Genomic DNA, 13,236 nt, shown 5'->3' on the forward strand with positions numbered 1-13,236 from the left:
CAGAAGCCAAGAGCGGGTGGCCCGTGTGCCCCAGCTAGGCCCCGGGGAGCCCCTGTGCAGGAGTCACCCCTGTGATGCTGCAGGCACCTCGACCTGCCCTCCCCAACCTCTTCCCCCCTGGGGCTCCTTCTGCTCAAGCTCACGTGGTCCAGGTGCCAGAAAGGGCCCTCCCTCTCGGGTGGTCCGCGGCACACGGGCCCGGTCGGGGAGCAGCTCAGCACGAGGGCCGTTCACGTGGCTTTGCTTGACAGCCAGACTCAGAGGCAGTGGAATCTCAGAGCAGGAAGAGCTCATGGAGCCGACCTGGACAGACAGACGGCCCACCCCTGTGCGGTTTCATGGCCTCTTCTGATCGCCCGTTCTGAGGCTGGGTGGGCCTCGCTGCCCCGGGTCCCCTTCCCACATCCGTCGTACGTCGTCCTGCTGAAGCCGTCGGAGCACACCGTCCTGTGCTGCAGAGACGATGTGCCGGGAGCACCCTTAGTCTAGCTCAGGTTGGCCGACTGTGAACCGGCCTGTTCTTGTAAATAAAGTTTTGTTGGCACTCAGCCATGCTCATTTATTTATGCACTGCCTGTGTCTGCTTTCGAGCCAAAAGGCAGAGCCACAAAGCCTGACACTGTTACTATCTGACCTGTACAGAAAAAGCTTGCTGCTCCCTCCCCAGCTCAAGTAAGGGTTGTGCGTGTGCGTGCGTGCGTGTAGGCCCAGTACACTGGCCTGAGAGCTCCAGCCCTCTCTCCCTTCTTCCCGCCCCTTCCCCCTCCTCCACCTCTGACCTATCCACCCCTCCCCCCCCACCCACTCCATTACGGTTCTTCTCCATCCTGCCCACCTCTCCAAGCATTTTATGTTGGTGTGTTGGAAAGACTTGTCCCCACCACCTTCCCCTCCCCCAGCCCCTCCGTCCTGCCCAGTGCCCCCCCCCCCACTCTACTTCCAGCCTCCTCCTCGCTTTTCCCGCCTGTTCCCATGGGTGGGATGGGGGTGGGACCTTCCACGCCTTGAGATTCCCAAAGAGAGTCCTTCCCGCTGTGACGATACAGCCGGAGCTGGCCTGTGTCCCCATCGGGTCCTGCCGAGGGGGGCGAGGGGTATCCAGACAGACGGATCTGGGTGCTTCTGACTTTGAGACCTGCCTTGGACCAGCCTTCCCCCGGCTCAGAAATCTGCCTGAGTGGAGGTTGGGGAGGCGGAAACGGGAGGCCACAGTGGACTGGCCAGTTCTGTCGTTCCCGGACCACAAGGCTCTCCCTGCCCCGCGCCACCCAGCCACCAGGCCCCGAAGTCGTGGGGTACCCCTCAGCAGGGCCACAGGGGAGGCCTGGAGGCGTCAGTGGCTCTCAGGAGTCCATGGGATTGCCCTGGGTGGTCCAGGCTGTGAGGTCACGATACCCACAGAACTTTCCTGGACCAGAGCGGGTCCCCTGCTGTATGGGGACACATCGGCTCTGTCCCGGCTTTGCAAACGTTTGACACAAGGGGTCCCAGCCTGTCTTGGAAGGAACGACTGTGCCTCGGGGAGTGAGGGTGATAAATGTGACCTGGCTGCTGAGATAAGGGGGTCTAGGGCCAAGTGTGTCATGTGGGAACATTCCTTCTGCCCAGAGCCAGCCTCCAGGGGGCCTGAAGACTCTGTCTCGTGGGGTCTCTTCCCAGGGGAGGGAGGAGAGGGGGGCAGCTCCGGGTCAGCTGGGAGACCGGGGAGGCACCACCCTCTGCGCATCCCTCCCTCCTGCTGGCCCTGGGCCCCCGCGGGGAGGACAGCTTTCCCTGTGGCCGGCCCTGCCCTCATCCGGCAGTCTGCCCTCGCCTCCTCGGTGGGAAATGGTTATGCCAGTTCCGGGGCGGGGGGTCCTGCAGCCCCCACGCGCTGCACCTCTTCATCGTGGGCACCTCAGTGCTCCTTAGAGCAGGTGACCTGCGTGCCACTCCCAGCAGCCGGGCACTGACGGCCTCTGGCCCAGGCCCCTCTGCAGACTCTTACTAAGGCCTCTTTAGACAGGGCCGGCCTTCCGCCTTGTCTGGACGGTCCGAGGACCCCATTCCCACGCCGGGGAGTCCCTTCTGCAGGCCAGCGAGCAAGGCCCGGGACATCACGGCGGCCTGTCATTTCTCCTTGCCCAGGGTGGGCGCCGAGGACAGAAATGGCAGGGGTGGTCTGAGCCCTGTCAGCCCCCCACTCCGGCCCCCTCCTCCCTAGCTGCAGCCCCCGGTGCTGCCGTGGAGAGGACGGCACGGGTGCCGGGAACCCTCTTTACCCCGGGCCCCATCCTCCCGTCCAGGATCTGAGAGATGGCGAAGCCAGCGCGGGGGGGCGGGGTGTCTCAGAGTCAGACTTCCTCCCCAGATGGGCTGCTGGTTCGCGAGGAGCCAAACGCTGGCTTCCGGTTGAAGGAGAAAGAGGTGGCTGGCTGTCCAAGTGTTGGTCTGGGCTTACCTGGGGATGGAGGTGACTGTCTCCATGCCCACCTGAGTCAAGGCCAGCCCAGCGGCCTGGAGGAGTGTTGCTGGCCGCACCAATCCGGGCAGATGTGGGATGTGGGATCTATTGGGGAGGCTGCTGCCCTCTCAGGGACCACCGAGCCCGGCCTTCCGGCCGAGCGCGCTCCCAGACATCCCAGACATCGGGTGAAACTCGTGGCCTGAGTGGCTGGTTGGAGGCGGCCTTGCGGAGAGAGGGGGAGGAGCTGGGCGTGGGCACCTCAGACGGCTCTGCTGCCTGGCGGGGCTTCACCTTCCCTCCGAGCAGGGGGTGCGGGAAGTCAGCCCCCCCTTGCTTTGACCAGGGAAGATGCCCCCTGCATGGGCCGATTTCAGGATTCATGCCAACTTGGCTCCTGCCCCGGGAAACCACAGCTGGGTATCTGGTGCACCCGACACAGTGCATGAGATTTAACGCCCGGCCCCGAAGCCCCCCTCTCCCTGTGGACGGCCGGGCGGGCAGCCTCTCCCTTATGACAGTGCGGCCCTGGGGACAGAGCAGGGCCTCCTTCTGTGCCAAGGCTCCGGCCTCCCCTGTGGCAGGTGTGGCGGGAGCCCAGAGGCCAGGCTGCGGGGACGCGTCTGCGGTCAGCCTGTCCCAGCAAACCTGGCGCTCCTCGTGAGCGCCCTCCCTGCCCCCCGCGCTCCTGCTCACCCGCCTCCTGTTTTTCTTTCCGTCCATCAGGCAGTTCTGACCGCTTCGCCACGTGCAGAGGCCACCCGGCCACCTTCCTTCCGAGTCCCGCCTGGGCCCGACGGGAGAGCTGCAAAAGAGGACCCGCGATTGATGCCTTAGCCTCGGGAGCCGGTGGCTGACAGGGGAGGCGAACATGGGTCAGAAGGTCACCGGAGGGATCAAGACAGTGGACATGCGGGACCCCACGTACCGGCCCCTGAAGCAGGAGCTCCAGGGCCTGGACTACTGCAAGCCCACGCGCCTGGACCTGCTGCTGGACATGCCCCCCGTGCCCTACGACGTCCAGCTGCTGCACTCCTGGAACAACAACGACCGCTCGCTCAACGTCTTCGTGAAGGAGGACGACAAGCTGATCTTCCACCGGCACCCGGTGGCCCAGAGCACGGACGCCATCCGGGGCAAGGTCGGCTACACGCGGGGGCTGCACGTGTGGCAGATCACGTGGGCCATGCGGCAGCGGGGCACGCACGCCGTGGTGGGCGTGGCGACCGCCGACGCCCCGCTGCACTCCGTGGGCTACACCACCCTCGTGGGCAACAACCACGAGTCCTGGGGCTGGGACCTGGGGCGCAACCGGCTCTACCACGACGGCAAAAACCAGCCGAGCAAGACGTACCCGGCTTTTCTGGAGCCGGACGAGACGTTCATTGTCCCCGACTCCTTCCTGGTGGCCCTGGACATGGACGATGGGACCCTGAGCTTCATCGTGGACGGACAGTACATGGGAGTGGCGTTTCGAGGACTCAAGGGCAAAAAACTGTATCCGGTCGTGAGCGCCGTCTGGGGCCACTGCGAGATCCGCATGCGCTACCTGAACGGGCTCGACCGTAAGTGTCCTCTGCGCGGTCCACGGCGGCACGGTCCCCAGGCTCCCTGCGTCCCTGGGGTCCTGGCTGCGCCTGGCCAGGAGTTCACACAGCCACTGGGATTAAAATGTCTTCGAGTAGACGCCCCAGTATATTCGGATCCCCGGGGCAGACGCTGGCCTGCCTCTGGCTGAATCAGTTCCGGCCGGAGTCTGGGAGCCCCGCACGGTGGATGACCGAGGGGTGGACGGATGGGTGGAGAGATGGGTGTCCGGTGGGCAGGTGGTGAATGAATGAATGAACGAACGGAGGGATGGGCTTTGGGAGGAGATGCGCTTTGTTTCTGGGTGACCTGCCGTCAGCTTTGCTCTGCGGTTGCCCACATCGTAGCACAGCAGCCAGGGTGTCGCCGAGCTGGGGGTGGCGGCCTTGGGGGTGCTGGGTCCTCTCGCATAACTGAAAGCCGGCACCCTCCTTCAGTCATCAGACAGGTGTAGGGTTTCTCTCTGGGTGCCGGAGGCCTCTGAGTGGCCTCGTCTGGGACACGGTTCCCTGAAAGGGCCTTGTGCGTCCTGGTGTCGGGAGGCCTTGGGAGAGAAGCGGGTTGGAAGCAGGCTGGCTCAGAAGCAGTGCCCACCTGTCCCTAGGTGAGAAGCGGTGGCCTCTCTCAGCCCGAGGGTGAAAACAGCGTTCATGGGATGGCACCCTCTGGGTTCGGGAACCGGAGGGCTTGGTGGCTGCCTGGCCGGGAGCCCGTGCTGGGGGGAGGTCCTGGCGCTCTGCGGCCGTCCGCCCCGTGTTTGGCCCTCACTCTTTGGCAGGTCCTTTCTACCATCTGCAAATTCCACCTTGAAAAGGTGCTGGGCCAGAAGGCTTCACCCACCGATATGCTGACCACCTTTGTGGGGCAGCTTTGGCCTGGCACCCCTAGATATAACCCTCCCCACCAAAGGCCAGACTGTGGGTGAGGCCCCTGCTGGGGTTCAGGAGCACAGATGCTCACCCCAGATCTTGCAGTTCCCAAGCCTTCAGGGTCAAGGGGAGCGGGGAACGTGCGTGGCAGTGGGTTGTTGAGAACCACCCCGTGAGCCGGACCCTGGATGGAGCCTGGGAATGCCCGTGGCCTGAGCCCACCTCGGACACTCAGTGAACGATGAGGGTCCCCTCCCTCCCCGTCAGACATCGCTTCTCGCCTTCCCCAGGCCTGGTCAGACACGGGTGGGCCCCGCTCTGCACGGCGCTGGCTTTGGGGTTCCAGAAGGGAGGACCGTGAGGGCAGTCAGCACCCTCAGCCACACATGCGGAGGGCGGAGGAGGCGCCAGGTGTGGAGCCGCCGGCCTCAGCCTGCCTGCTCACACCCGGGTTCTACATGAAGCGGGCATCTCGCGTCCTGGACGGGTCACTCTGGCCGCTGTATGGAAATGGACAGTTAGGGAAGAGTGGTCACCAGGAGGCCAGTGAGGGGCTATGACAGCTGTCCAGCGGAGAGGTGATGGGGGCCAGGGCCAGGTGGGGAAGTCAGACGTGAGGTGCTCACTCAGCACATCCTGGTGACTCTGCACGTCTAGAGACGGGGTCTGGGACCGTGGTCAGTGGGGGCGTCACCCAGGGCTGGACGGTGTTTTAGAGTCGTGTCCCTTGGACTGAGGCCGAGCCCCAGGGTGCGTCAGTGCTTAGAGGTCAGGTGGGCGAGGGGAAGAGGAGGCAGCGTGGCCGTGGGGCCCGAGGGGACAGTGATGTCCTGCACACCAGGCCAGGAAAGGACTTCGAGAAGGACAGAGGGATGGCAGGTCGAGTGTGCTGATGGCCAAGGATGGTCCATCAGCTCTGGCGACCAGGCGATCCCTGGCGACCGTGACGACAGTTGTCTGGGTGGGGCGGGATCAGAAGTCTGACGGGGCGGCTGGTGTAGACGGGAGCAGGAAGGGTGGTGTGTTTGCTTCCTGGGGCTGCCGGAGCAAATGACCACCAGCGGGGCGGCTCAAAACGACAGCAGTGTGTCCTCTCACGACCGCCGGAAGCCTGGCCGCGAGGCTCTGGCAGGCGCGGCTCCGTCTGAGGGCTCCGGGGTGGGGGGGAGGGCGCCCCGTGCTGCCGCCTGCCCCCCGCTGGCTGCCGGCAGTCCTCGGCTTGCAGACATTCTCCACCTCCATCGTCACATGGACTTCTCTGCGTCTTGCTCTTCTTACAAGGACACCAGCCGTTGGACTCAGGGCCACCCTACTGTGGGACGATCTCATCTTAACTAATTACATCTGTGACCCTGTTGGAACTAGGATCCCATTCTGAGGTTCCAGATGGTCCTCAGTTGGGGGGGTAGGGGCACCATTCTACCCTCCACAGATGTGGAGACGGTGACTATAGACCATTCCCGCAAGACCTGCCGCTCCTCCTGACAATGCCTAGCAGGGAGACAAATCTGCCCAGTGGTTCAGGTGGTGGGGTGCCCGCCAGGCGAGGTCAAAGGGGGCCTAAGTCCTCTGCCCAGGATGGTTCGCTTTACCTTCCAAGGCAGCTGAGGAAAGGGGAAGGTCACAGCGAGACCAGGTGTGGGGTCCGCCCAGGGAGCCAGGCGTAGCAGGCGGGAACTCTGTCCAGGTCTGGCTAGATACACCTTTTGCACGTCAGGCCTGGGCTGGGCTGTGCTCTCATGGTCTTGGAGGTGGTTCTGATCCATGACTGCTCCCGGGGACATCTGGGAAGCCGACTGCACCCTTCTTCCCCACCCCACCCGACCCTGGCCACCAGGTCCTGACTACAACAGAGAACAGCTGTGCGCAGAGCCAGTGAGCCAAGGTCACCCGGCCTGGGCGCCCTCCCTGGGTGCTGAGCGGGCGTTTTGTTCTCCCAGCCCCCCCTCCCCTGCACGCCAGGCGGACCCTCCCCATCAGAGTCCCTTCCCTGTATGGGTCCAGAGGCCGGGAGTTATCAGTGTGTCCCTGTGCGACCTCCCCCACATCCGGCCAGCTATGACCACAGGCCACCTGTTCCGACTCCTCCCTGGCCTTGAGACCTGGGGCTGAGGCTGCACCCCGAGGGGCTGCTGCGTCACCCCGACGTTTCCTGGGGTGGAGGGAGGGAATGGCCGTCGCCGTGGGGATAAGGTGCCCCGCTTGTACCCCAGGCCTGCCTGCCGCTCTCCCCGGAGATGCAGAAGGAAGAGGCCTATTTTCAGGCAGCAGACAGGCCCTCACCCAAGGGCGAGTCGGTGACCCGTGGGTCCTCTCAGCCCTCACCGGGAGCAGGCATCTCCACTAAGGAAGCATTTTCCCTGCCGTCTGGAATGTTCAAGTTCTCCTTTTTATGGCTCCCAGATAAGTTTGGTGCAGTTCTCACTATTGTGAGTTCAAGAAAGGCTCAGTCAGTTCTTTTCCTCGGGAGCCTTTCAGCTTGGTGACCTCCTCCTGTGTCTGTCCAGGGCGCCTCACCTGAGGATGGCGCCTTCCCGCACCTCCATTCCGGCCAGGCTCTGGGGCAGAGGGGCCGCTCGAGGGGAGGGGGTTGTACAAGACCCCATGCCCCATAAAAGGCTGGTCATACAGGGACAACAGACTCTCAGAGTTGGGGGACAGGGGACCAAGGGTGTCCGCGTTGCCAAGCCAGGTGTTAGGCGTCCCTCCCCGGTTGGCAAAGACAAGGGGTTGGAGTTTTGCTGCTTTTTCGTAAGAAATGCTTAATGTAAAGGGAACGGCACACGAATCCCGGGGTGGCCGCCCACCCCACGACCCTCCAGAGTCTGTCCACGGAGCATCGGCACCGCCAGCAGCTGGCAGGAGTAAGCAGGAGGCCGGTCACAGAAGTGGTGACGGCGAGGGTGGGGACGTCACCGAATCCGGGGCACTTCCTGCTGCGAGACACGGGTCCTTCCCTCACAGACCCGACGTTCCTTCTTCGTTCAGCTCACGAACCGGACACGGCGCTGGGCTCTGGGGCCTGAGTCGGGCCGCAGTCCCGCAGAGAGCTCCGCAGGCCACGGGCCGGGGTGCCGGAGCGTGCATGTTCAAAGAGGCCAGGCGATCGATCGTTTCTTCTAGAAAAGCCGGAGCTGGCCCACAGACTGGACCAGTCCCTCAACCTTCCGCTCCCATGAATGCACCTGATTCACTTCCTGATTCCTGCTCTTCACTCTGGCTCCACCCACCCCCTCATTCATATAAACTATGTAAACGAGCTTGAGGTGGGGTGGGGGGGCCCTCAGCTTCCTGGAGATGGCAGAGCGGCCTGGCCGGAGTCATCCACAAGCCGCCTTCTCTGTGTGGGAACCTCCTCCGTGGAATTTCAGGGGGCACCTAGCTTGGCAGATGGAATGGGATACACAGCCTGCAGCCCCCAGTCAGAAGTAATGAGGTGGGGAGAGGCCTCCTTGGGTCCTGCGAGCGACCGACCAAAACTCGTGGGCCAGACGTTTTCCACGGCACAGCGCCCGCCTCCGTCCTGGGCCCGGCGCGTGCGGCCTGCCGAGCCTTCGATGTGCAGTCAGACCACGTCCCGTGCATGGCCATGTGGCTCCCACAAGATCGGCGGGAGGGAACATGTCCGTGCACTCGGGGCCCCCCGGGAATCGGCCCCCACACAAGGTGCCTGGGGGACTGGTCGTATTTTCGGCTCGTCGCGCGTAGCCACAGCTGTCAGCCGCCAGTCCTGCAGCCCTTCTGGGAAGTTCTTACGTGTCCTAAGGACACGTCCCTTCTGGCTGCACGAACCCTCCCTAGCTCGGTTATCCAGTGTGGTCCAAAGACGGTCAGGCAGAGGCGGCTCCGCCACGCCACACGGCTGCCCTCCACGGGGGTGCAGAGGTGGCCACTCTGGGTCAACCGCACAGTGTTGCCGGAGCTGCCTCTTCGTGTTGGCGTAGAAAGAGCCGGACCTTAGAATTTAACGGACCCAGGTGTATGTCCACATCCTGGCCCTCAGCTCTCAGACCTCGGACCCCGACTCCCACCTCCCCAAGCCCGTTTCCCCATCCGTAGGTTGAGGGCCACAGTCCCCGCCAGGCGCGGGAGAGGTGCTCCACCAGCCACAGCTGCTAGCCGGGCTGCGACTTGAGCACCGAAATGGGGGCACCGGACCCCAGCAGGTCTCTGCCGTTTAGAAACGTTTCTTCAGGAGGGTGTCCGTGAGTCGACCCGAAACCCGTCGGGCCGAGGGGGCCGGATGGCAGCGCCCTCGCAGCCCACCCTCCGCAGTTCGCCAGGCTCTCCGGATGCTTCCTCACAGCCTCCAGCCCCCAGGGGAAACCCCCTCCGCCTCCCGGGGGGGCCGAGCCACATCCTCAAGGGAGGAGGGGCTGTGGGAATGGAAGAGAGTCCCTGAGTGGAGGAGAGGAAGCAGGGCGCCCCCCGCGTCCCCCACCCCGGTCCCACAGAAGGGCCGTCGCCTTCAGGAGCTCAGCTGGACGGGACTTCGGGGTGTATCTGGTCTGACTTCTCACCTTATAGATGGGGAAACTGAGGCCCAGGCAGATCTGCTGTGCAGGGTGGAAGTGAGGAGCCAGACCTGGCGTCACCCCAGGCGGGACGCTTCCTGGGCGGGGGGCGGGGGGGGGGGAACCCCGGCCGTGCGAGCAGGCAACGGGAGAGATGCGCCCGGTGCCAGAACTTTCCGCGGAAGGCGCTGTCCTCGTCCACCCCTTCTCCCATGACGGGAGCAGTCGGTCGTTCGCATTCTTTTAAAGCCTGAAATTTTACTACTAAGTGCGCCGTCAAGCCTGAGATTTGTCCTTTAAAAAAAGCAATGACAGGTGTGTCGAGATAGACTCCGCGTGCCATGCGACTCAAGACTTAGCGTCCGACTCAGCGGCCTCTGCCGCAGTCACGGCCGTGCAGCCGTCACGACGACTGAGTCAGAAGAAAGTCGCCCTCCGCACTCCCCCGGCACCCCAGCTGCAGGGTCGCGCCTTCGATAACTGAGTTTTCTAATGTCATGTTTCATATCCTGAGACACAGTCATGAGTAGGATTGGTGGAACGGAGTCTCAAGGGAAATGCCGGGGTTCTTCTCAGTTTTGGGGTCTGACCTTTGTTTCGCTCACGAAAGGCTTTTGGAGTCAGAGGGAGGCCGTGGGCGAAGCCACAGATCCGCTCACACCTGCTCCTTCCACGTCCGGAACAGCGCGGGGTGACCCTGAGCGGCTCTAGGTGTGCTCACCTGTACCTGGTTTTAGGGAAGGGGGCAAGGAGACGCCTACCCCGGGAGGCAGGGTGAGCTGGGCCTCCGGGCCGTGGAGGGAAAGACGGCAAGACTCCTGGAACCGGGCGTTTATCTGAGATGCGGCTGCACGGAGCAGGGAGACGGGGCGCGGGACCGCGGCGGGCACCAAGACACAGGTGCCCCGCAGGCTGCGGCGAGAAGCCCCCCTCAAACCAGGTGCCGGGGCGTCCCCGCCGTGAGCTGGGCCCAGACTGCGCGGACCCGGATCCCAGTCCGTGACCCTGCACGTCAGGCACCCCCTCCGCGCCCCCTCCGCTGTAAAATACAGATGAGAACCTGCAAGCCGTTGAGTTAACACAGAATGATCTCTCTGGAACCTCGCGTGGGCTCCGCCTCAGGGTGCCTGCTGGGGCGAGCTGGCTCCGTGTGCCCCAGGCGACACTTGCTGAAGGCTGCAGCTCGCCCCGCGGGTGAGAGCAGGGACAGCTCCGTCTCTCCCAGCAGCGCGACCCTGGGTGTGCTGTGGACCCTCCATCTGTGAGTTTCCTCGTCTGGGGAACGGGGATGATGACGGTGGTCTCCGCCTGTGACTACGAACTCTCAGTCCACCGCGAGGGTTAAATAAATGCGTTAGCGTTGGCAGGGGGCTTATGCAGGTGCCTGGCCCATCCATTCGTAATTCATTTAGAATGCATAAGGGTTTAATTCTCGACGACCTGCGTATGAAAACCAGTATTGATGACGCCTTCGCCGCTGTGAGTACTGTTTGCGGTGGACCCATCCAGAGCCGTGCTAACCTGGTTCTCTCTCTCTCTCTCTCTCTCTCTCTCTCCCTCCCCCGTGTCCGCAGCCGAGCCCCTGCCGCTCATGGACCTCTGCCGCCGCTCCGTGCGCCTGGCCCTGGGGAAGGAGCGGCTGGGCGAGATCCACACGCTGCCGCTGCCCGCCTCCCTCAAGGCCTACCTCCTCTACCAGTGACCGACGCACTGCCCAGGACGGCCAGCGCCACACCACCCCGCGCCCCGGGCCGCGGGAGGCGGGCCCTGCTCCCCTCCGCGGCTGCCGTGCGGGACACCCACGGGACGGCCCTGGACGCCGGCTCCTCCGTCCCCCTTCGCGACATCGGCGGGAGTGTCCCGCATGCCACATCGCCGGCCCTCCTCGGGGAAAGACGCGGAATAAACTCTTAGGACACGCGGCGCTGAGCTGCGACCTGCTCGGCCCCCACAGCTGCCGGGCCGGGCCGCGGCACCCCGGGCCGATACCAGGGGTGCTGCTACGAGGTGCTCGGACGAGGAGCCGGAGCCGCGCCTCGGAGACGAAGCTCAGGACGCCGGAAACGCACCGCGGGCGCCAAGGCGGGAGCCGGGCGCGCGGACACCCAGCAGCGGTCCCCGCGGCCGGCGCCCCCGTCCCCCATATTTATTCTTTTAACAATAACAAAAGCCATTTATTTATTCCGTTTGGAGAGGGGCCCTGCCCCGGTCGCCTCTCTGGAGGGTTCCGCCGCTCTCCGTTCCCCAGCGTGCGTGCCTCCCCTGTCCTCACCGGGCCGTGTCTGGTGTGCGCCCCCACGCGGGCACGGCTGTCTTCGTTTGGGTCCTGCGACCCCCCAGTGTTTCCTGGGGGATGTGCTCCCAGCTCCCGAGCAGGCCCCTCAGGGAGCGCTAGCCTCACGGGGAGAGCGTGGGGGGGCTCGCGGCTCCGCGGCTGTGGGAGCCCCCGCGTCTCCACGTCCTTACTTACACTTGGGCTCATCCATCTTTGCACACGGTTTTATTTCTTCCGTCTTCCATGGGTTTTCAGGTGTGGGTTTGGTCTTGCTTTTGGCTCCGTAACTGACATTTCCCACGTGCCTCTTCAGAAGCTCCGGCTCTCCAGGGGACCACATATCAAGGCAGAAAGATGAGTGGGTGTCTGCCCCCTGCCAAGCCAAGGGCAGGGCTGGCGGGGGGAGACCAGAGCGAAGTCCACGTGGGTCTCCACTTAGCGCCCAGTGCATCGCCACCCCCCAGAGCCAGAGGGGCAGGGCAGGGTGGGGCGGGGCAGGGCGGCGAGCGGGCGAGGGGGGACGCCCCCTCCCTGCCACGGCTCCCCCACGTAGCAGACCCCTGCTCCCTGCCACCACGTCTGCCATTTCTTTATCTTTGAGTCAACTTTCTCTCGGAGTCTGACTTCAGTTCATTTCTGTACAGGTACAATAGATGACTTTATTTGTTTAAAATGTTTAATATATATGCATATATATTTGTCCGTAAGAATTATGTTTTAAACAGCTGCTGTAGGGTACCTTTAAAAAAAAAAAAAGTCTTCCAATGGAGTATATTTTTGAAAGCGCAAAAGCAGTGCCAAGACTCGGTGAGGAATGTAAATTACCCCCTTATTATTGCGAGGGGTGTGTGTGTGTGTGTGTGTGTGTGTGTGTGTGTGTGTGTGTGTCAGGCGGGGGACCTTACCTGGAAGATTTTGGTGGATTTTCCTCACTCCTGTTTCAGGGTGGGTCACGTTCCGATGAATGTTGCACACGAGATGAGAGAGTCTCACTTACAGTTCCGGCCTCTTTGCCTTGACCCAGCGCCTTCCGAAGACGCTGGATGACTCACCGGGCTCCTTCGTCATTCTCTGCGCCTCCTGCGCCCCCAGGTCCCCAGACCCTCCCCCCCCCCACTCTCTTTTCCTCTCAGCCCAGAGCCCTGTGGCCTGTACAGTTTTGAAACTCCCATTCTATTTTATGATGGTTGATAATAGTCAGTAACCTAATAAAGGAAAGTTTATTAAAATACAAAGCCACTCGGAGTTCCTCTTTGTGCCTTGGCGGAAGGGAAAGAGGCTTGGCCGACCCCTCCTGGGTCCAGCCAGCTCTACTGCCCATGGTCTTCAGCAGACAATGAGGTGATCCCCCTGGCCCTTTGGCAAAGGGTGCCAGCCGAGCCCCCGCTGAGGAGGTGGCTCCTGCAGGGCTGACCCTAGAATGTCCTCATCCCTTCTCACAAGTCGACGAGCCTGCAGCCCAGACTGAGGGACTTGCTGACCTCGTAGAAAGGGTTCTGCACATCACTGAGAGCCTCGGGCTGGTTGGTGTGTCATAAAGCTGGAGCT

The 13,236-nt window shown here is 63.2% G+C and overlaps 1 protein-coding gene across 5 annotated transcripts in view; it reads left to right on the forward strand.

The window, feature by feature from the left end:
• The window catches only part of SPSB1 (splA/ryanodine receptor domain and SOCS box containing 1), a 61,353-nt gene extending 48,436 nt beyond the window's left edge, over positions 1–12,917 (forward strand). For all 5 annotated transcript variants that reach the window (XM_036228345.1, XM_036228339.1, XM_016163602.2 and 2 more), the window contains 2 exons: positions 3,170–4,008; positions 10,988–12,917. In XM_036228345.1, the coding sequence (XP_036084238.1) occupies positions 3,315–4,008; positions 10,988–11,115 (822 nt within the window). In that variant the 5' untranslated portion in view covers positions 3,170–3,314 and the 3' untranslated portion in view covers positions 11,116–12,917. The remainder of the gene's footprint in view (positions 1–3,169; positions 4,009–10,987) is intronic.
• The last annotated feature ends 319 nt before the right edge of the window (positions 12,918–13,236 follow it).

The sequence above is a fragment of the Rousettus aegyptiacus genome, unplaced genomic scaffold (assembly GCF_014176215.1).
Source record: "Rousettus aegyptiacus isolate mRouAeg1 unplaced genomic scaffold, mRouAeg1.p scaffold_m13_p_1, whole genome shotgun sequence".
Classification (NCBI taxonomy): domain Eukaryota; kingdom Metazoa; phylum Chordata; class Mammalia; order Chiroptera; family Pteropodidae; genus Rousettus; species Rousettus aegyptiacus.